Source organism: Centruroides sculpturatus, unplaced genomic scaffold, assembly GCF_000671375.1.
Source record: "Centruroides sculpturatus isolate CEXI.00-Female unplaced genomic scaffold, Cexi_2.0 scaffold120, whole genome shotgun sequence".
Taxonomy (NCBI): domain Eukaryota; kingdom Metazoa; phylum Arthropoda; class Arachnida; order Scorpiones; family Buthidae; genus Centruroides; species Centruroides sculpturatus.
Genome location: NW_019384554.1, coordinates 417,276 through 441,334, shown reverse-complemented (window position 1 = coordinate 441,334; position 24,059 = coordinate 417,276). Strand labels below are relative to the sequence as shown.

At 29.6% G+C, this 24,059-nt stretch overlaps 1 protein-coding gene across 1 annotated transcript in view; it reads right to left on the bottom strand.

Annotated features, from left to right (window-relative positions):
- LOC111623768 overlaps window positions 1-24,059 on the bottom strand; it is a 152,426-nt gene that overhangs the window by 78,904 nt on the left and 49,463 nt on the right. The window contains exons 2-3 of the mRNA XM_023366467.1: window positions 19,802-20,078; window positions 17,724-17,934 (exon numbers count right to left, since the gene is read on the bottom strand). Coding sequence (XP_023222235.1) covers window positions 17,724-17,934; window positions 19,802-20,078 — 488 coding nt within the window. The remainder of the gene's footprint in view (window positions 1-17,723; window positions 17,935-19,801; window positions 20,079-24,059) is intronic.

Genomic DNA, 24,059 nt, shown 5'->3' with positions numbered 1-24,059 from the left:
TATTACAGGTAGGCCTCCTACAACGCGGTAGATACGTTCCTTGAAAATACCACGTTGTGGGAAATCGTGTTATAGGAGACACCAACTCAATACAAAAACTGGGATTCGGTTCTAAAAAGAGAAAAACTTGGTGTTTGAATGGCGTTTTTTCAATTTTTCAAACCAGCCATTCATTTATTTATTTATTTATTTATTTATTTATGAAAAGTGGGGAACTCCTGGTATCACTCATAGGTACGACCAGGAGGGGAAAAGAAATGAAGGAAGAGGGAGAAATGCGAAGGATAGGGGATGAAAGTGGGGGCAGGAAGAGGGAGGAAGAGGTGGGATCCCACAGCGCACGCTTCACATTTATTTACAAATAAACCAGAGTAAAAAAAAAACAGACAAATAATGAGGACAACTGCCTGACAAGCGGTGGGGAGAACAAGCAAAGCAGTAAAACAGATAAAACAGTAGCATGTAGCGTAGCGATCAGTAGCATAACACTATGATACAGAAAGCCACAAAGGAAGTGAAATGTGCAGATACATAGCTAGAGCATGTTGGAAGCACAAGTCAACGAAAGTAACGTTTTCATCTCAACTAGAGTTTGCAACTCACAGCAGAAAAGAAATGGCACCCAACATAATACTGATATATAATTTAATTTTGATAAGCCTACACAAAACAGTAAACAATTAATGTGAATTTTAATTAATGTGGAAACTAAAAACATTTGATACATATTGCAGCAAACTTCATCTATTAGTGAAAGTCCAAAATATAACTCTTGAACATGCTTACCACTGATTGCAGTGTGAATGAAATTCACTTCATTGACCTCATTTGCTCCCTTCACTTTCACACCCTTCATATCTAGTTTAAATTGTGATTAACTCAAAGTAATTTGAGAATATTTTTAACTAGTTTTAAACCAAATATAAACAAGTAGGATCAATTTCGTCAGCCTTGAGGACCATATTAATTAATAATTATTTATCTTCAGATTTCAATTTGAGTTGTGTTATTTCTGCAAAATCTGTATTTTGAATAAACAAATAAATAATTATGTATGAAGTCATACATTAATTAAATTATATATGATTCTTTTTATAAAAAAAAAAAACATAAAATAACATTTGATAAATTTTAGAGAGAAAGGAACAATATTATGTTCTGATACTTATAAAGGGGGTGATGTGATAATTCTGAAAAGATGAAAAACACTGGTGTACACCAATGTGCTGAAACAGCTGAACAACTTACAGGTGATTTACCAATGATGCATGTGAATCCAGTTTGCCCATTCCATAAGTGTGGGTTGACTTTGCAGATCCTTTCAACTTCATGACAGCAAGAGTAGTGGTCTTCATCAGCATTCATTCAAGACTTATTTAGCAATTTTTGTGTTTTGTCACTCAAGCTATTCATCTCAAGCTGGAAGTGTATCTTCCTGCTGGAAGTAATCTTCAATATGGAAGTATATTCCAAGCTGGAAGTAATCTTCAATATGGAAGTGTATAAGTGGATAAGTGTACTATAATATATAGTTGGATAAGTGTACTATAATATATGAAAAAAAAAAATTTTCACAGTTTGAGGGGAAAGGCTCTTGTTAGCAATAATCTTACAGTTCTCACTCCAGGACACTTCATTATTGGTGATCACTTTCAGCAATTCCTGAGCAACTGACACTGAGTAATTCCAGCAATTCTCACTTGCAGTTAGGACAATAGTTATTGCAGCATTCTGGAGAGGTTAGAAGTATCTTTCACATCTACAGTAACCATCTAAATGGGCAGCCAGAAAGGAAAATATCAAGGTTGGTGATTTAGTGCTCCTTTAAAAACAACAATTTGCCAACCACCAAATAGGAGGAGGCTAGAATTCATGAACTTCATCCTGAAGAGGACAATTGTATGTGGACTGTTACAGTAAAAAATCACATCTGATCAAAAGCTAAAAAGACCCATTGTGAAAATAAGAAGTCCACTTCCTCTTGATTGCTTATTAGTTAGTCAGATTTCCATTCTACAGACTCCTCACAATGTTGAAATTATTATTTCAAGATGAGCAGCATGTTCAGTTTCATTCTTGTTGCATCTAAAAGGAATATTCTGGGCAAGGGTATTGAAAGTATTGACAGGTTTTTTAGTTAAAAAGGGAAGAGAGAAACATGGTGCTTCCATAAATGAGATGTAACAGTTTTGTTCCTATTTCATTGATATTTATGTTTTGTTGAGTTATGTGGTACATTAAAACTGAGTGATCTGATTCATCTTATGTTTTGTTGTGTTTTCACCATCTTCACAAAGACTTATTGGCAATCACAGATAATGTTTCAAAACTAGCATACATCAAAACATGCATTAAATACACTTAAGTAACTTTGCTTATTCTAATCATAGTTTCAGCTATTACCATCATTATCTTTGCATTTTTTAACTTGTCTTTTTGTGTTGATGTAATTGTTATCAGTTATCAACTATATTTTGTCAATGTTAGCCAGCACTTTAAGTATTATTCATTATTTGCTTCTAGTACAGTCGTTTAAATTACTGACATTTGTTATAGCAATTATACATTAATTGTTATTAAAGACAAATAATATTAATACATCTAGTATTTTTTTAAATAGTAATTTAACTATAGTTAGTAAATCTTCAAATTATATATTTTTTACTGTTTTATCTATTCTTTTAATATCAGAATTAAATATAAACATCCAAACCAACAGTTATATATTAAAGCCAAATGGTTGTCAAATTATGTTCATCTATATTACTACCACTATTATTAATTAAATGCTAAGTAAGTGCCAAATTACTTAGCATTTAATTAATAATAATAGTAGTAATATAGCCCAATATAATCTGACAATCATTTGGCTTTAATATTATAATCAATAAAACCAGAATTTCCATTAACTGTAGTCTTATTTTACCTGGCCAACTTAATTTTATCAGCATAGATGAGTCTCAAACTGATTACAGTAAGCAGATTTTATTATATGACAAACTATATTTGAATAGTTACTAAATTTTTCTGGATTTTTTTAGCTATATCTCTGATATTTTTACTTTCCCAACTGTCATATTAACAGAGAGAAAGTATGGTGATTGCTCAAAAAACAAACCCAAGATTTTTATATTTTTGGACTAGAGATTTGAAACATTGAGAAAGACAAAAAAGTTGGGGGTTTTTCTATATATATATGGAAGTTTGCTTGTATTTGTGAGGCATGATTCTTTCATGCAGATTAAAGCTTAATAACTCCTATGACTTCTGTCGAAAATTTTTGAAATTTTGCAAGGAGGTATTAGGGGAAAATGTTTCTAGAAATTTTCAGGAAAAGCAGACCATTGGTTTGGGAGACATTAAGGGAGTGGAACAATATCTCCTGAACCAATGTGAAGACTTATAAAAAGGTATAGTAACATATTAATTATAAACAGTAACAATTATTAGAAATGAAAACAAAAAGAATGCCAGGAAAGTCCAGCAACAACACTACATCTGTAATTCAAAAAAGTTGGCAATGTGAATATAGGTAATGCTGCCATCTTGTAACAAATTTAGTAATTATAAATGGTAAATTAATTAATTTAATTAAAGCTAATGTTTAGAAAAAAAGAATAAATTAAGTAGGATTTTAACTACATGAGCTCTTGAATACTAGGCAAGTATCTCACCAATAATGCCATCTGGATCTCTTCTCTAACTTATATTCTATCTAATTTAAACTTGCCAAAAAATCTTGCAAGTCAACTTATGTGCTCCCAATCTTTTAAGTTCAATTAGCATTAACTTTCACTCTAGCATGGTTTCAGTTTGAGTGTGCATGTGTATACATGCATACTAAACATACAACATTACATGTAAAATTAATGGCTATACAGTAACTCAATTAATTCTAATTACTTACTGTGATATGAGATGAGATGATCACTTACTTTTAAATCCCAAATTTAATTAGTAACTGAATAAATAAATAAAAAAACAGCAAAATTACAGCCCAAAAAATCTGCCAAAATTTGGCTTGTGTTTAAATAAAACAAATAATAAAATTCTTGAAAATATTTTTTGTATCAACAAATTCATTCATGATGATCAAGAATGTTTTATTGAATTATTGGATACAGATACAGTAAAAATTTGTGTATTCAGGATCTTAAAGTTTTGAATTATTTCTAAAAGATTTGAACTCAAAAAATATAAAATTAAAATTTTTAAAAATTTTTAATAAGTTGAAAAATTCATCATAAGAATAGTAATGTTCAAAAATGTCAAAACAGATTCATTGTAATATAGCAGTGGTTCCCAATTAGTTTTTCCTGCGTACCACTTCAAAAAAGAGCTCAAACTCGCGTACCCCTTATTAATATGGATTAATATGAATTTCTGCTATATTATAAATTTGAAGGTAATTCTGTCTGTCTATCTGTTACCTTTTCACGTCTAAACCGCTGAACAGGTTTTAATAAAATTTAGCACAGAGCTAGCTTACATGTTGGAGATGGACATAGACTACATTTTACTGTGAGAAAATATATTACTCCCACGAGAAAATTCAATATAATGCAAGTGAAGCTGTGGGTAGACAGCAAGTGATAAATAGAATAAGTTTTTTTTACATTTATGACCTTTAAAATACAATTCTAATAATAATGAAAATAACATAAGGTTATTTAATTTTAATGTGACAAATGTGCATGATTTTCTTTGCAAAACTTTGTAAAATCTATTTGCTTTTTGGTCAGCTTCAGTCTCGAGTCATCTTCGAGTTGAAGTCGGTGACGATGTTTAGTTTTCATGTTTGTCATGGCCGAAAATCCGCTCTCGCAGAGGTATGTTGTGCAAAATGGTAGAAAATATTTTATTTCTGCTTCGCTGACACAATGATAATGATAATTGTACAAGAATTTCATTTAGGTATTGTCACAAATGCATTTTTTTGATGAAATTTCGAGAATATTTTTAGTTATAAATAAACAAATTTTTGCATTCCACATTATGTTGTAAATTGCCAAATTTTTGATGGTCCACCCATTATTTTTTTTTATTGCTTCCTCTCATGCATTTAAATTTTAAATCAACCGATTTTAGATTACCACACGTACCCCTTCTTGCCATTTCGCATACCCCCAGGGGTACGTGTACCACTAATTGGGAACCATTGTAATATAGGATATAAATATAATAAAACACTTCATTAACACATTTGAAAGAGAAAAATTGCAATGGTGACTTTTTTAAAACTCTTTCAGGTATTTGACAATAGCAATTCTGGATGTTAAGTACTTGGTTTAATTTTTTGTGTTCAACAAACATTTTTTTAAAAATCTAAATATTAAAAATTGCAGTTCATATCTTCTTTTATATTGTATATTTTTATTTGTATTGTTCCCTGAAATTGCTGTTAATAAGTGTGTGATTCCAAAGTTTGACATTTATAATTTAAAATAATTCAAACAATAAAATTCAATTTTTATTACAAGTGCTACAACATAGCCTACAAGTAAAAAACGAAAATTTTTTTATTAAAAAATCTAATAAACCTACAAAAACAACCACTCAATACTTTTAAATGCAGTGCGAATTTCACCCTGCATTTAAAAGTACGAGTGGTTGTTTTTATAGTTTATGATGAATGCAGTTTTAAATGAACAGTGCTAAAAGAAAAGATAGTAGATTAAAAAAAATCAAAATATTTTTATATAAATCTTTGTATCAGATAGTTGTATAGTAAAAACATTATTTTCAATTACTTTCAGAGATTCTCAACAGGTTATTATTGTGAAGAACAGGCACATTGAAACCCCACTCTGGAAAAACCAAATGTGAACTATAGGATTGTTCCAATCTAACCCACTCATTGGATAATATAAAATATAAGATTAAGAGATAGATCATAAGATCTTTCTCTAGCAGGGTCCTGACACCACTTAGTCAAAGTTTGTTGACTCAGACATGTTAAAGTAAATTATTCTCACAGTGGCTTAGAATAACTTTTCTATGACTGGAGCCTAGGAGGGTTATGTTCAGAAGTTACATGAGCCAACGATGGAGTTAAAAACTATTTTAATTAAACAGATGGTTTAGGATATAACAATGTTTATTATACTAAAAATCTAAAAGGAATACATAAAAAATGGCTCCCAAGATTAATATACATAAAAAGATTGATAATTCAACTACACGAAAATGTCTACTTCTAAATCTCTAATTCTACCTTGAGAGAGAGTTTTCAATGTATAAATACATATATTACCTGACGTCTGTACAGTACATGATTACTATAGAGTTAAGTGATTTATGGAGTTACACTCACAATCTTGGGATGATGATCGCTAATCTGTTAGGTGCTTGGTGAGAGTGCCAAAATGGGAACAAAAGGGTAGAGCATGACTAGAGTACATCTAGAACTGAAACATAAGAGCATAACTGAAACATAAGAGGTTAAAAGTGACCTTTCCCTTTCATATGGAATTGACATCCAATAAGATTATGGAGATGTCACGCCATACTTCTGTCGAGAGAAGGAAGTCAGGTGATTGTGTGGGAAGTTTGGCTGGTTCACTGCTCTGAAACTATCATTTTAGGAAAAAGTAAAGTGTCCTTCTCCCTGAGTCAGTGGAAGTCAAAGACTGATAATTTTTCTATCAGTGTTAAAATTTATAATAATATTTGACAAATATTCCTTCTAAATCCCAGATTCTCACATTATACATTTCCATAAATCGAATGCTCTTATTCAAATGGCTTTTTTAGAAAGAACATTCTGTACATCACGTAACAATACTCAAATTCAAAAGATAAATGTAACAAACTTAATGACAAAATGTGACATAATAAAAATTGTTTTACAATAGACTTTTCATAATTCAATTGGATATATAACATTTAAAAATTTTTATAGTCTAACATATATATTGACGACTAGTGATTGAGGGGACAAAATATACAATGTTGTGTTAAAGTTTGCTACAGTTGGAGGTAACATAACCGTGCTTGCCATGCTTATGATAAGTTAATATTTTCTTCACTATTAATGCAACTTCCCTTGAGTATTGATTTATAGCTTCTGTTATTCTTAGCTGTTGTATATCAATGATGATGTTTAGAATCTTAACCTTGTTCCAACACATGGGGACACACCAGGCTTGCATGCAAATTGGGCCAGAGCAGTATTAAAATTAATTTTTGAGATGTNAAAAAGAAAAAAAAAAAAACAGACAAATAATGAGGACAACTGCCTGACAAGCGGTGGGGAGAACAAGCAAAGCAGTAAAACAGATAAAACAGTAGCATGTAGCGTAGCGATCAGTAGCATAACACTATGATACAGAAAGCCACAAAGGAAGTGAAATGTGCAGATACATAGCTAGAGCATGTTGGAAGCACAAGTCAACGAAAGTAACGTTTTCATCTCAACTAGAGTTTGCAACTCACAGCAGAAAAGAAATGGCACCCAACATAATACTGATATATAATTTAATTTTGATAAGCCTACACAAAACAGTAAACAATTAATGTGAATTTTAATTAATGTGGAAACTAAAAACATTTGATACATATTGCAGCAAACTTCATCTATTAGTGAAAGTCCAAAATATAACTCTTGAACATGCTTACCACTGATTGCAGTGTGAATGAAATTCACTTCATTGACCTCATTTGCTCCCTTCACTTTCACACCCTTCATATCTAGTTTAAATTGTGATTAACTCAAAGTAATTTGAGAATATTTTTAACTAGTTTTAAACCAAATATAAACAAGTAGGATCAATTTCGTCAGCCTTGAGGACCATATTAATTAATAATTATTTATCTTCAGATTTCAATTTGAGTTTATATCAAACGTCGTGTTTGACTATGAACAAGGCGATTTATTGCCGTAACCACGTGTTACGTGCAACCAAAAGGTGATAAGTTTATTCAAGCAAACATGTACATTATCTCAAATTTAGAATTTTAGAGAATTGAAATTTTGAATTTGTTTTTGTGCCTTTCATCAGGTTTACTTTAATAAAAACTGATAGGAAAACTAGGACAAGGAAGAAAAAAAAATTCTATCATCAACCAGGTGTCATTGTTGCTTTCAGACTTTAGCCATAACAGTAGTTACTGTGGTTTTGTTTTTATAGATTAATCTTTGCAGTTAATATAGTTTATTTAAACATGTGTAGGTAAGTGTTATTAAACTTTTAACTGTAGATAAGTAATCATTTGTAAAAATGACAAACAAAATACAGCAGTATCTTGGTAACTGAACAGTTCCCAACTTGAACAATTTGGTATTTGAACACAAATTCTGAAAGGAGGGAAAATCATTCAACAAATGCAGAACAAATAACCCTGTAGAACAAATTTTTAATTAACTCTTTTAATGTGGATGGAAAGTTTGATCGATTTGCAAAACCATGTCAAAGCCAAAATTTTACATACACAAGATAATATAAAAAACATTTTGGATAAAAATACAGAAATGAGTTTAAAATGCTATGGAATGAAATCAAGTTGCTAATTATGGCTTTTCCAATTTCTTATCTCATAGAGAAAGTATTTAGCTCCATTCTTCAGTTGTGGTCCAAACAAAGAAATCATTTGCAAATAAAATGTAATTTTCACCTCCTTTGCATCCAGTGTAATGTAACAAAGTAGAGAGCTATCAAAAGAAACATGAGCTTCAGTAACGTCACAAAGTGAGTTAAAATTTTCATATTAGCCAATAGGAGTACATGACAATTAGGAAAGTAGTAGCAGTAGCAGCCGAACCATAAGGAATAGCCAGGGTGAAAGGGGGAAANCTGTTACAGTAAAAATCACATCTGATCAAAAGCTAACAAGACCCATTGTGAAAATAAGAAGTCCACTTCCTCTTGATTGCTTATTAGTTAGTCAGATTTCCATTCTACAGACTCCTCACAATGTTGAAATTATTATTTCAAGATGAGCAGCATGTTCAGTTTCATTCTTGTTGCATCTAAAAGGAATATTCTGGGCAAGGGTATTGAAAGTATTGACAGGTTTTTTAGTTAAAAAGGGAAGAGAGAAACATGGTGCTTCCATAAATGAGATGTAACAGTTTTGTTCCTATTTCATTGATATTTATGTTTTGTTATGTGGTACATTAAAACTGAGTGATCTGATTCATCTTATGTTTTGTTGTGTTTTCACCATCTTCACAAAGACTTATTGGCAATCACAGATAATGTTTCAAAACTAGCATACATCAAAACATGCATTAAATACACTTAAGTAACTTTGCTTATTCTAATCATAGTTTCAGCTATTACCATCATTATCTTTGCATTTTTTAACTTGTCTTTTTGTGTTGATGTAATTGTTATCAGTTATCAACTATATTTTGTCAATGTTAGCCAGCACTTTAAGTATTATTCATTATTTGCTTCTAGTACAGTCGTTTAAATTACTGACATTTGTTATAGCAATTATACATTAATTGTTATTAAAGACAAATAATATTAATACATCTAGTATTTTTTTAAATAGTAATTTAACTATAGTTAGTAAATCTTCAAATTATATATTTTTTACTGTTTTATCTATTCTTTTAATATCAGAATTAAATATAAACATCCAAACCAACAGTTATATATTAAAGCCAAATGGTTGTCAAATTATGTTCATCTATATTACTACCACTATTATTAATTAAATGCTAAGTAAGTGCCAAATTACTTAGCATTTAATTAATAATAATAGTAGTAATATAGCCCAATATAATCTGACAATCATTTGGCTTTAATATTATAATCAATAAAACCAGAATTTCCATTAACTGTAGTCTTATTTTACCTGGCCAACTTAATTTTATCAGCATAGATGAGTCTCAAACTGATTACAGTAAGCAGATTTTATTATATGACAAACTATATTTGAATAGTTACTAAATTTTTCTGGATTTTTTTAGCTATATCTCTGATATTTTTACTTTCCCAACTGTCATATTAACAGAGAGAAAGTATGGTGATTGCTCAAAAAACAAACCCAAGATTTTTATATTTTTGGACTAGAGATTTGAAACATTGAGAAAGACAAAAAAGTTGGGGGTTTTTCTATATATATATGGAAGTTTGCTTGTATTTGTGAGGCATGATTCTTTCATGCAGATTAAAGCTTAATAACTCCTATGACTTCTGTCGAAAATTTTTGAAATTTTGCAAGGAGGTATTAGGGGAAAATGTTTCTAGAAATTTTCAGGAAAAGCAGACCATTGGTTTGGGAGACATTAAGGGAGTGGAACAATATCTCCTGAACCAATGTGAAGACTTATAAAAAGGTATAGTAACATATTAATTATAAACAGTAACAATTATTAGAAATGAAAACAAAAAGAATGCCAGGAAAGTCCAGCAACAACACTACATCTGTAATTCAAAAAAGTTGGCAATGTGAATATAGGTAATGCTGCCATCTTGTAACAAATTTAGTAATTATAAATGGTAAATTAATTAATTTAATTAAAGCTAATGTTTAGAAAAAAAGAATAAATTAAGTAGGATTTTAACTACATGAGCTCTTGAATACTAGGCAAGTATCTCACCAATAATGCCATCTGGATCTCTTCTCTAACTTATATTCTATCTAATTTAAACTTGCCAAAAAATCTTGCAAGTCAACTTATGTGCTCCCAATCTTTTAAGTTCAATTAGCATTAACTTTCACTCTAGCATGGTTTCAGTTTGAGTGTGCATGTGTATACATGCATACTAAACATACAACATTACATGTAAAATTAATGGCTATACAGTAACTCAATTAATTCTAATTACTTACTGTGATATGAGATGAGATGATCACTTACTTTTAAATCCCAAATTTAATTAGTAACTGAATAAATAAATAAAAAAACAGCAAAATTACAGCCCAAAAAATCTGCCAAAATTTGGCTTGTGTTTAAATAAAACAAATAATAAAATTCTTGAAAATATTTTTTGTATCAACAAATTCATTCATGATGATCAAGAATGTTTTATTGAATTATTGGATACAGATACAGTAAAAATTTGTGTATTCAGGATCTTAAAGTTTTGAATTATTTCTAAAAGATTTGAACTCAAAAAATATAAAATTAAAATTTTTAAAAATTTTTAATAAGTTGAAAAATTCATCATAAGAATAGTAATGTTCAAAAATGTCAAAACAGATTCATTGTAATATAGCAGTGGTTCCCAATTAGTTTTTCCTGCGTACCACTTCAAAAAAGAGCTCAAACTCGCGTACCCCTTATAGCAGAAATTCATATTAATCCATATTAATATTATAAATTTGAAGGTAATTCTGTCTGTCTATCTGTTACCTTTTCACGTCTAAACCGCTGAACAGGTTTTAATAAAATTTAGCACAGAGCTAGCTTACATGTTGGAGATGGACATAGACTACATTTTACTGTGAGAAAATATATTACTCCCACGAGAAAATTCAATATAATGCAAGTGAAGCTGTGGGTAGACAGCAAGTGATAAATAGAATAAGTTTTTTTTACATTTATGACCTTTAAAATACAATTCTAATAATAATGAAAATAACATAAGGTTATTTAATTTTAATGTGACAAATGTGCATGATTTTCTTTGCAAAACTTTGTAAAATCTATTTGCTTTTTGGTCAGCTTCAGTCTCGAGTCATCTTCGAGTTGAAGTCGGTGACGATGTTTAGTTTTCATGTTTGTCATGGCCGAAAATCCGCTCTCGCAGAGGTATGTTGTGCAAAATGGTAGAAAATATTTTATTTCTGCTTCGCTGACACAATGATAATGATAATTGTACAAGAATTTCATTTAGGTATTGTCACAAATGCATTTTTTTGATGAAATTTCGAGAATATTTTTAGTTATAAATAAACAAATTTTTGCATTCCACATTATGTTGTAAATTGCCAAATTTTTGATGGTCCACCCATTATTTTTTTTTATTGCTTCCTCTCATGCATTTAAATTTTAAATCAACCGATTTTAGATTACCACACGTACCCCTTCTTGCCATTTCGCATACCCCCAGGGGTATGTGTACCACTAATTGGGAACCATTGTAATATAGGATATAAATATAATAAAACACTTCATTAACACATATGAAAGAGAAAAATTGCAATGGTGACTTTTTTAAAACTCTTTCAGGTATTTGACAATAGCAATTCTGGATGTTAAGTACTTGGTTTAATTTTTTGTGTTCAACAAACATTTTTTTAAAAATCTAAATATTAAAAATTGCAGTTCATATCTTCTTTTATATTGTATATTTTTATTTGTATTGTTCCCCGAAATTGCTGTTAATAAGTGTGTGATTCCAAAGTTTGACATTTATAATTTAAAATAATTCAAACAATAAAATTCAATTTTTATTACAAGTGCTACAACATAGCCTACAAGTAAAAAATGAAAATTTTTTTATTAAAAAATCTAATAAACCTACAAAAACAACCACTCAATACTTTTAAATGCAGTGCGAATTTCACCCTGCATTTAAAAGTACGAGTGGTTGTTTTTATAGTTTATGATGAATGCAGTTTTAAATGAACAGTGCTAAAAGAAAAGATAGTAGATTAAAAAAAATCAAAATATTTTTATATAAATCTTTGTATCAGATAGTTGTATAGTAAAAACATTATTTTCAATTACTTTCAGAGATTCTCAACAGGTTATTATTGTGAAGAACAGGCACATTGAAACCCCACTCTGGAAAAACCAAATGTGAACTATAGGATTGTTCCAATCTAACCCACTCATTGGATGATATAAAATATAAGATTAAGAGATAGATCATAAGATCTTTCTCTAGCAGGGTCCTGACACCACTTAGTCAAAGTTTGTTGACTCAGACATGTTAAAGTAAATTATTCTCACAGTGGCTTAGAATAACTTTTCTATGACTGGAGCCTAGGAGGGTTATGTTCAGAAGTTACATGAGCCAACGATGGAGTTAAAAACTATTTTAATTAAACAGATGGTTTAGGATATAACAATGTTTATTATACTAAAAATCTAAAAGGAATACATAAAAAATGGCTCCCAAGATTAATATACATAAAAAGATTGATAATTCAACTACACGAAAATGTCTACTTCTAAATCTCTAATTCTACCTTGAGAGAGAGTTTTCAATGTATAAATACATATATTACCTGACGTCTGTACAGTACATGATTACTATAGAGTTAAGTGATTTATGGAGTTACACTCACAATCTTGGGATGATGATCGCTAATCTGTTAGGTGCTTGGTGAGAGTGCCAAAATGGGAACAAAAGGGTAGAGCATGACTAGAGTACATCTAGAACTGAAACATAAGAGCATAACTGAAACATAAGAGGTTAAAAGTGACCTTTCCCTTTCATATGGAATTGACATCCAATAAGATTATGGAGATGTCACGCCATACTTCTGTCGAGAGAAGGAAGTCAGGTGATTGTGTGGGAAGTTTGGCTGGTTCACTGCTCTGAAACTATCATTTTAGGAAAAAGTAAAGTGTCCTTCTCCCTGAGTCAGTGGAAGTCAAAGACTGATAATTTTTCTATCAGTGTTAAAATTTATAATAATATTTGACAAATATTCCTTCTAAATCCCAGATTCTCACATTATACATTTCCATAAATCGAATGCTCTTATTCAAATGGCTTTTTTAGAAAGAACATTCTGTACATCACGTAACAATACTCAAATTCAAAAGATAAATGTAACAAACTTAATGACAAAATGTGACATAATAAAAATTGTTTTACAATAGACTTTTCATAATTCAATTGGATATATAACATTTAAAAATTTTTATAGTCTAACATATATATTGACGACTAGTGATTGAGGGGACAAAATATACAATGTTGTGTTAAAGTTTGCTACAGTTGGAGGTAACATAACCGTGCTTGCCATGCTTATGATAAGTTAATATTTTCTTCACTATTAATGCAACTTCCCTTGAGTATTGATTTATAGCTTCTGTTATTCTTAGCTGTTGTATATCAATGATGATGTTTAGAATCTTAACCTTGTTCCAACACATGGGGACACACCAGGCTTGCATGCAAATTGGGCCAGAGCAGTATTAAAATTAATTTTTGAGATGTTGTACACATGCTCCCTTATTCTGGTTATTAATGGTCTACTAATCAAGCTAATATAGGTAAAGCTATCTGCTGGAACCAATATAGAAGGTGTCTGAGTATTTATATCCTTTTCCAGCTACTAAAGTACTTTTCCCCCTCTATTTTGATTTTTCATAAAAATTGAAACCATGGTTCAATAACTGACTAATTTATCCCTCACATTACTCATAACATCTGCACATGTTTAATTTCTCTCTCACTTTTTTTTTTAACCAGGAATTTAGATATTGAACATTTTATTCAAATTTCACTTTTAAAGTGCAGGATCATCTTGTATTTTGGAAAATTTCTCTAATGTCTAAGGGTTTAGCCACAGCATTACTTCATTTTATTGTAATGTTTTTGCAGCTATTGTTGTAAAAATATTAAGACAATAGCCACAAAAATATTATAATAAAGGAGTTATAATATTTTAATGTATTCTTTTAGATACTTAAACCACACTCTTTCTCATAAATTATCTCTTTAAGGTTACAGATTTAGTCTATAATAGTCATATTACTGGAGACTAATTTCACCTTACACAAAAAGAATTTTTCAACAGTTTTATGGTATAAGGAACCAAGTCTGAGCATTATTTTTAGTTATTTTTTATTTTGCTTTCTATTCTATTTTTAATCAAAACTTCCAAGAACGTCAGTCTATGAGGCGTTAAATATACTTGAAATTATTTTTAATTTACGAGCGCTTTCGACGTAAATAAGCACGTCGTCTTCAGGTAAAATTAAATTCGAATAAAGAATTCGAACCATACATTTAAATTTAAAACATTAACGATACTAGCCGNTGGTTCGAATTCTTTATTCGAATTTAATTTTACCTGAAGACGACGTGCTTATTTACGTCGAAAGCGCTCGTAAATTAAAAATAATTTCAAGTATATTTAACGCCTCATAGACTGACGTTCTTGGAAGTTTTGATTGACATAAGTTGGCGTGACATCCAACCCGTGAACTCAATACACCTATTCTATTTTTGTTTGGGGCTTATGTTTTGTTAGGATGAAAGTTTCCTCGCCACTCATCTTAGAAACTTAAAATAGAAGAAAGAGAACCAACTCACCGATAAAAAAAAAGTGCCATACAAAAAACTCATGCACATTTGCGCTCCTGAGTGGAAAAAGTAAGTCCACACCAAGAAAGAAGGAGGGAGACCCCACAAGCACAACTTGTGGGGTCCTCCCAACTTGCTAAACCTTAAAGAATAAAACATCCTGAAAAATTGTAAAAAAGAATAATGTAAAAGGTTAGCGAGTATTGTCGGGAAATAGACTGCCAGGCAGAAAGGAAAAGTTAACTGTTAGTGATAAGTATGTAAATGAGGGGAGTGATCTCAATCAGAATTGTGACGTCATATCATAGTATAAAGTCCAAACCTCGAGTGAAGATGACCAAGATGAGCTTCTGTTAGCAATGAGCGTGGTGAGCTTCGTAACAGCAAACGACAAGAGGTGTCCGATAGCGATAAAGTGGTTCCAAGGCAATTTTGAAGTTATTCAATTTGTGGACAAAAGATTAGAGAAAGTCTTGAGAGTTGAGGAAAAAGATTCCTAGTATATTGAGGTGACGATTAGGACCTTAGTTCATAAGAATTGTTGTACATAAGTTAAGTCTTTGAAATTTTTGTGGAGTTCCAAAGGGGAATAGATTTAAGTTAGCAAATAGATTAATTTGAGTTTTGTCGGGTTGATTCTTATTGATTTTTTCTTTGAACAAATTTGTTATTGATTGTTACTAATTTTTGTATATAGTCGTTATTAGAATTATTAAATATTTAATTTGATTTTGACTAACTTTGTCATTATTTAATTCAGTGCACGCTTGAAGTCTAGGCTTGGCACATCAACGCAAATCCACGTAAAGTACCTTTTAGGTAGCGGCTATTTCCGGCACACAGTCATGTCGCTAATCATTGTAAAAGGCAAAAATTCACTTAGTACTTTACAATATTTCTAAAATATAAACATAAATTATGCAGCTCAGTGAATTAATTCACTTTATTTGTCTCACGCACACACAAAAACACACAGAAGAATAAAGAAGGTGATATCACCAAGACTTAGTATATATTTAATATCCTCTGAGAATTCCAATGGATTGCTAGCTACCAAATGAAATAGCAGAAAATATAGTTAGATTAAAAAAATTTCAAAAGTTTAAATTTTGAAAAAACTATATGTTGACCAATAATAACTGGTTAGGCAAGAGCATGTGAAAATTTTCGACTCAACTAATAAAGGAATTTGCTGGAAAATTTGCCATGTGTCTTTGGAATAAAACACAATAGTAGTGTTTACTATGCCACAAAATTTTGTCAAATTCATTAATAAAAATAAAGTTTGTTTGATAATGGAAGTAACTTCTACTGCAATTTATTAATCTGATTCATCTTGAAAATTTAAAAAACATAAATGATGATCAATTGCTCAAAACTGAATATAATTAATTAACAAAACAAAAGTAAATGTTTTCAATTGTGTTAAATGGGCATCTGAGGCTAACTGACCTTTGCAGCTGTTAAAACAAGGGGATTGCCATCCATGTGTTAAGGGTTGACATAAGAAAGAGAGAGGGAGGAAGAGAGAGTTGTAAGTTAAAGATCATAGCTTGACTTTCATGCAGGGGGAAGGAAATCTACATCTCAAAAGTTTATAGCAGCATTTTTTCTTACAACTTTATAAATCTCTAACTGCTCTAAATATCTAAGTTGTTCTTTGTGGAAGGTGTTATGTAGGTGACATAAATGGTTGAAAATGTATAGTACATCTATGTTGGAATCGAAAGTGAAGGTTGCTAATGTGGTGTTGGCCAACCCTTTCAAGATAGTCTGATATTTTTTGAGGTAGGTGTTTAAAGGTCACCCTGTGGTACCCACATATTCTAAGTTGTGGTTGGCTCTGTGGTCTCTATAAACCTTCCAATCTGGTATATACTCTCCCCCCAAAAGAGGCCTAAAAATATTTTATTTTGTATTTAATTCAAATAGATGTTATTTGCTGAAAATGTATATGCATGGTATGTTGTTTTTAATAAACTGCAAGTCTGAAATGTTAAAACCAAATAGAGAAATAAAAAAATAAACAATCCTAATAAAACAGCAATACAGCAATCAATAAAAACCAATTTTTAGAAATCTTGGAATCCTTTTGATATAAAAATTTTACAAATTAAATTAAGTCTATCATAGATTTAACAGTATTTTTTTTATCTTATATAAATTATTAATGCCATTGAGTAAAATTTTTATATTAATTAATTTAATTAGTATATAAGATAAATTTATCACTAGGTCATTCAATTATAATTAATTAAGAAACTGCAAAATAAACTTATTGTTAAATTTTTTTTTTGTAACTATTTTGATCTAGATATTAAATCTGTTTAAAAAATTTTGATAAAATATTATTGACACTCACCATCATAAAATAATAATAATAATAATAATAAAATCAAGTTAAGTTTTAGAACACTTCAATTTATACTTATATGATAAAAGAATTTTTAAGTATATAATCATACCATTCATTCATTTATAAGAATATGATAATATAATGTTTGTTTAACAAGTATTGCTAATGATAAATTTTTATTTAATTATTAAGAAAAAACTGACCTTTGGTATTTCTCTTCCAGCCTTTTTCAATTCTTCTCTATACCATTGCGTAAAATTAATATAAGCTGTTAATGCACGTTTTGGTGCTGGAATCCCAGCTCTATTCACTTTTGGTTTTTTTGATTTTGATTTTCCTTTACCACTTCCACTTAATCCAGGATTTGACATCCGATGATTTATATGGTAAGCAGAATGACTATTTGTCAAAGAAGAAGTTGGTATGCCAGGAGAAATACCTTGATTTGCTGCATTAACTGATAGGTTTAATCCTGTAGGTAACATTGCCATAGCTGAGTGAAGAGACGAGTTATTTGCAGCTGAGACAGCAGCCGCATGTTGGGCCATTGCATGATGATAGTCAAATTCAGGAGACAGGGGTATATTCCGCTGTCCTAGGGGTAATCCATCTATTTAATTAAAAAGAAATAAAAAATAGGAATTATTACCAAACGAGTTTCTTTTAAAACTATCTTTAAAGAATTAGTTTTATAATTAATTGTCCTGAATATTCTGAACTCAACTTATCCTTACAGTTGCCTGGCAAAATGCTACTACATAGTTAATAAAGCCAGTAAGAACTTGGTTCATGCATTTCAGTATTTGCCAAATCCTAAGGTTTACTTATAAATATTTGATATGATGGTAGTTTAGTTTAACTAAATAAATGCATGATNTTGTTTGATAATGGAAGTAACTTCTACTGCAATTTATTAATCTGATTCATCTTGAAAATTTAAAAAACATAAATGATGATCAATTGCTCAAAACTGAATATAATTAATTAACAAAACAAAAGTAAATGTTTTCAATTGTGTTAAATGGGCATCTGAGGCTAACTGACCTTTGCAGCTGTTAAAACAAGGGGATTGCCATCCATGTGTTAAGGGTTGACATAAGAAAGAGAGAGGGAGGAAGAGAGAGTTGTAAGTTAAAGATCATAGCTTGACTTTCATGCAGGGGGAAGGAAATCTACATCTCAAAAGTTTATAGCAGCATTTTTTCTTACAACTTTATAAATCTCTAACTGCTCTAAATATCTAAGTTGTTCTTTGTGGAAGGTGTTATGTAGGTGACATAAATGGTTGAAAATGTATAGTACATCTATGTTGGAATCGAAAGTGAAGGTTGCTAATGTGGTGTTGGCCAACCCTTTCAAGATAGTCTGATATTTTTTGAGGTAGGTGTTTAAAGGTCACCCTGTGGTACCCACATATTCTAAGTTGTGGTTGGCTCTGTGGTCTCTATAAACCTTCCAATCTGGTATATACTCTCCCCCCAAAAGAGGCCTAAAAATATTTTATTTTGTATTTAATTCAAATAGATGTTATTTGCTGAAAATGTATATGCATGGTATGTTGTTTTTAATAAACTGCAAGTCTGAAATGTTAAAACCAAATAGAGAAATAAAAAAATAAACAATCCTAATAAAACAGCAATACAGCAATCAATAAAAACCAATTTTTAGAAATCTTGGAATCCTTTTGATATAAAAATTTTACAAATTAAATTAAGTCTATCATAGATTTAACAGTATTTTTTTTATCTTATATAAATTATTAATGCCATTGAGTAAAATTTTTATATTAATTAATTTAATTAGTATATAAGATAAATTTATCACTAGGTCATTCAATTATAATTAATTAAGAAACTGCAAAATAAACTTATTGTTAAATTTTTTTTTTGTAACTATTTTGATCTAGATATTAAATCTGTTTAAAAAATTTTGATAAAATATTATTGACACTCACCATCATAAAATAATAATAATAATAATAATAAAATCAAGTTAAGTTTTAGAACACTTCAATTTATACTTATATGATAAAAGAATTTTTAAGTATATAATCATACCATTCATTCATTTATAAGAATATGATAATATAATGTTTGTTTAACAAGTATTGCTAATGATAAATTTTTATTTAATTATTAAGAAAAAACTGACCTTTGGTATTTCTCTTCCAGCCTTTTTCAATTCTTCTCTATACCATTGCGTAAAATTAATATAAGCTGTTAATGCACGTTTTGGTGCTGGAATCCCAGCTCTATTCACTTTTGGTTTTTTTGATTTTGATTTTCCTTTACCACTTCCACTTAATCCAGGATTTGACATCCGATGATTTATATGGTAAGCAGAATGACTATTTGTCAAAGAAGAAGTTGGTATGCCAGGAGAAATACCTTGATTTGCTGCATTAACTGATAGGTTTAATCCTGTAGGTAACATTGCCATAGCTGAGTGAAGAGACGAGTTATTTGCAGCTGAGACAGCAGCCGCATGTTGGGCCATTGCATGATGATAGTCAAATTCAGGAGACAGGGGTATATTCCGCTGTCCTAGGGGTAATCCATCTATTTAATTAAAAAGAAATAAAAAATAGGAATTATTACCAAACGAGTTTCTTTTAAAACTATCTTTAAAGAATTAGTTTTATAATTAATTGTCCTGAATATTCTGAACTCAACTTATCCTTACAGTTGCCTGGCAAAATGCTACTACATAGTTAATAAAGCCAGTAAGAACTTGGTTCATGCATTTCAGTATTTGCCAAATCCTAAGGTTTACTTATAAATATTTGATATGATGGTAGTTTAGTTTAACTAAATAAATGCATGATCGTACATCAATATAAATGATAATATAAAAATAGAATGCAAAATCAATTCTTTACAATTAATAATTGAGTAGAAACTTCATTTAAAATAAAATTAAACATTGGAAATACCATATTGTAAAACAATGTCACTTTAATTTTTACTAAGAAGTACTTAATGATTATCTGAAGGTTTTTACAATCTGTAATTCTTTTTCTTCCTACAAATTAACAGGATAAAAATATTTTACAGCTATACTTGAATCTGAAGCATTTAATGAATATAAAAATTAGAAGCTCTGTAAGAATTGATATCTCCTATGCATTATATAAATATAAAATATGAATTTTCAAATATTCAGTATAATACCTAACATTAAATTAACCTATTAGACCAATCATGATTAATGTTTAATCAAGCATTTTTATAAACTACAGTAATACCTCAACTTACGCTACCCCAACTTACACGATTTTCAACTCTCGTCGATTCGTCTTTTGTTTGAGCACCACGCAACTTTTGATTACTCACTTCCCCCATACTATTGTTCGGCTTACATGTTCGGACGTGTAGCGCAGAATTGACGCATAGCTACAATTTATTTTGTGTTATTTATTTCTGTGTTTGTTATATCTACAAAGACTCGAGAGACTGCATGTGGTGATTTCTTGTAACCATGAACGAATCAAAAGACGAGATAAGATTAACGAGAACATTTATTAGCTTACATATGTCTGACTTGGATTTTACACAAATTGCGAAATTATACCCAGACTTATGCGAATTCGATTTACGCGGTTATCTCTCGGTCCCACCTATCGCATAAGTTCGGGGTATTACTGTAATATGAAATTAATCATATTAAAAAAAAATGAAGTTTATCAAACTTTCTGATGTTTGATTTAATAATCATTGTAAAAAAATTCTTATTTTTTCCTTTTTTATTTAGAAAAAAATGTATCATCTGAAAATTTAAAAAAATATTTTTAATCAATTTATTAAAAACTAAAATGCAACACAATAAAACAGTTAATTGTTTTTATATATAAATATGAAAAAACCTGATTTTCTGATGAGAGTTTCTGAACATAAAATATCATTTCTCTAATTTCAAAATAATAAAGATTCAGTTAAAATTGAAATTTCGATGCAAACTAAAACATAAAACTGTTTGAATTTATTCTCTCTCTAATAATAATTTATACATAGGTAATTCAATAACAATAAAATGTATCTGGCAGCCAAAATTATAGCTTATGTAATGGAAATAATTAGCAAATAAACTGATAATTTTTCTCTATTTCTTTTATAATGCATGTGTTTGTTATTTTTTAAGAGGAAATGATTTATCAGTAAACTGCATATAAATAGACTACATATACAGATATCTCTGTATAACACAGTAGTTAGATTCAAAAAGTCATATTTTGTATAGTGCAGATTTGCATACCATCTGTGCTATACAAAATAAAGAACAAGTACAAAACATAGGGTTAGGTTTCAAGTTAATAAAAGTATACTATTCTTTTTTATAATTAAGATAATTATTGATTGCTTTAATAAAGATCTATTTAACTAACAAACACAAACAAAAGTATTGCATGTTAATATTAAATTTTTTTTCCACTACTTAACACTGTTAAATAAGGATTTTTATTTTGAGAAAATATTGTCATCTGAGATCTTCTATTGACCATAATCTGAAGTATTAATGTCTTGATTTTTCGCTACTTTTTTCATAAAATCCAATATTTTCATTTGCTTTTTGCTTGCATTGCCTAAGAGATCTTTAAAAATTTAATCGTTTTATGTAGTACCTTTTAATTTAATCTATTAAAAAAAAAAAAAAGCACAGTGACAATCTTTTTAGTTCATTTAGAGCACTATCACCAATGACAGCAACACCTGGTTTATAGGAAAGCTAGAATAGGAAGCTAGGACAAGAAAGAAGACAAATTGTATAATCAATTCACATTAAAGAAAACCATGCAAAAGGCACAAAGCACCTGAAAACTTCAATATTCTAAAATCCATAGACAAATATGAGACGACACAAATCTTGCTTGAATTAAAAAAAAAAAAAAAAAAATCAAACAAGAGTATTTACACTTAAACTTTGTGATATTTTGTGAAAAGTGTCTCCAGTTCTTGTACCATGTTAGAGCAAAACTGTATTGTATGAGGAATACTTGTATTTATATTTAAAGAAACAAGAATAACTTAATTACATTTATATATAAATCAGCTATTTTTCAATTGGAATGCTTTATCACCAGATATTTTTTATGCTATCAACAGTCAGTATGTAGTGCTGGCAGTTTCTCAGTAAAATAAAATTCTGTATGTTCAGGCAAGAAGTCTGGTGATTGGAACAATAAAAACAAATGAAACAAACTGGGCCACTATCAGCCATACTGAATGTCATGGACTGATTAGAGCTGATGTAAAAATAATATGAAACAGGAATAGTCCCTTTCATCTGAGGACCTCTTTTGATGAATAGACAATATTGTCAAATAATTTTGCCTGAGGAAAATAGTAATGCACCATCAAAAGTGCCCAATTTTATGTATTCTGTTAATTAAAAGGAGTTTTAACACCAAAAGACAGTTATTACTTGCATATACAGGTAACCCCTGTATAACAAGGCACTTCTATAGCATGGATTCACTCTAACACGGTTTGAGAATTGGTACCATCCCCGTATAACACGGTACTGTTATAGCACGGATTCACTCTGACACNTTATTTCTGTGTTTGTTATATCTACAAAGACTCGAGAGACTGCATGTGGTGATTTCTTGTAACCGTGAACGAATCAAAAGACGAGATAAGATTAACGAGAACATTTATTAGCTTACATATGTCTGACTTGGATTTTACACAAATTGCGAAATTATACCCAGACTTATGCGAATTCGATTTACGCGGTTATCTCTCGGTCCCACCTATCGCATAAGTTCGGGGTATTACTGTAATATGAAATTAATCATATTAAAAAAAAATGAAGTTTATCAAACTTTCTGATGTTTGATTTAATAATCATTGTAAAAAAATTCTTATTTTTTCCTTTTTTATTTAGAAAAAAATGTATCATCTGAAAATTTAAAAAAATATTTTTAATCAATTTATTAAAAACTAAAATGCAACACAATAAAACAGTTAATTGTTTTTATATATAAATATGAAAAAACCTGATTTTCTGATGAGAGTTTCTGAACATAAAATATCATTTCTCTAATTTCAAAATAATAAAGATTCAGTTAAAATTGAAATTTCAATGCAAACTAAAACATAAAACTGTTTGAATTTATTCTCTCTCTAATAATAATTTATACATAGGTAATTCAATAACAATAAAATGTATCTGGCAGCCAAAATTATAGCTTATGTAATGGAAATAATTAGCAAATAAACTGATAATTTTTCTCTATTTCTTTTATAATGCATGTGTTTGTTATTTTTTAAGAGGAAATGATTTATCAGTAAACTGCATATAAATAGACTACATATACAGATATCTCTGTATAACACAGTAGTTAGATTCAAAAAGTCATATTTTGTATAGTGCAGATTTGCATACCATCTGTGCTATACAAAATAAAGAACAAGTACAAAACATAGGGTTAGGTTTCAAGTTAATAAAAGTATACTATTCTTTTTTATAATTAAGATAATTATTGATTGCTTTAATAAAGATCTATTTAACTAACAAACACAAACAAAAGTATTGCATGT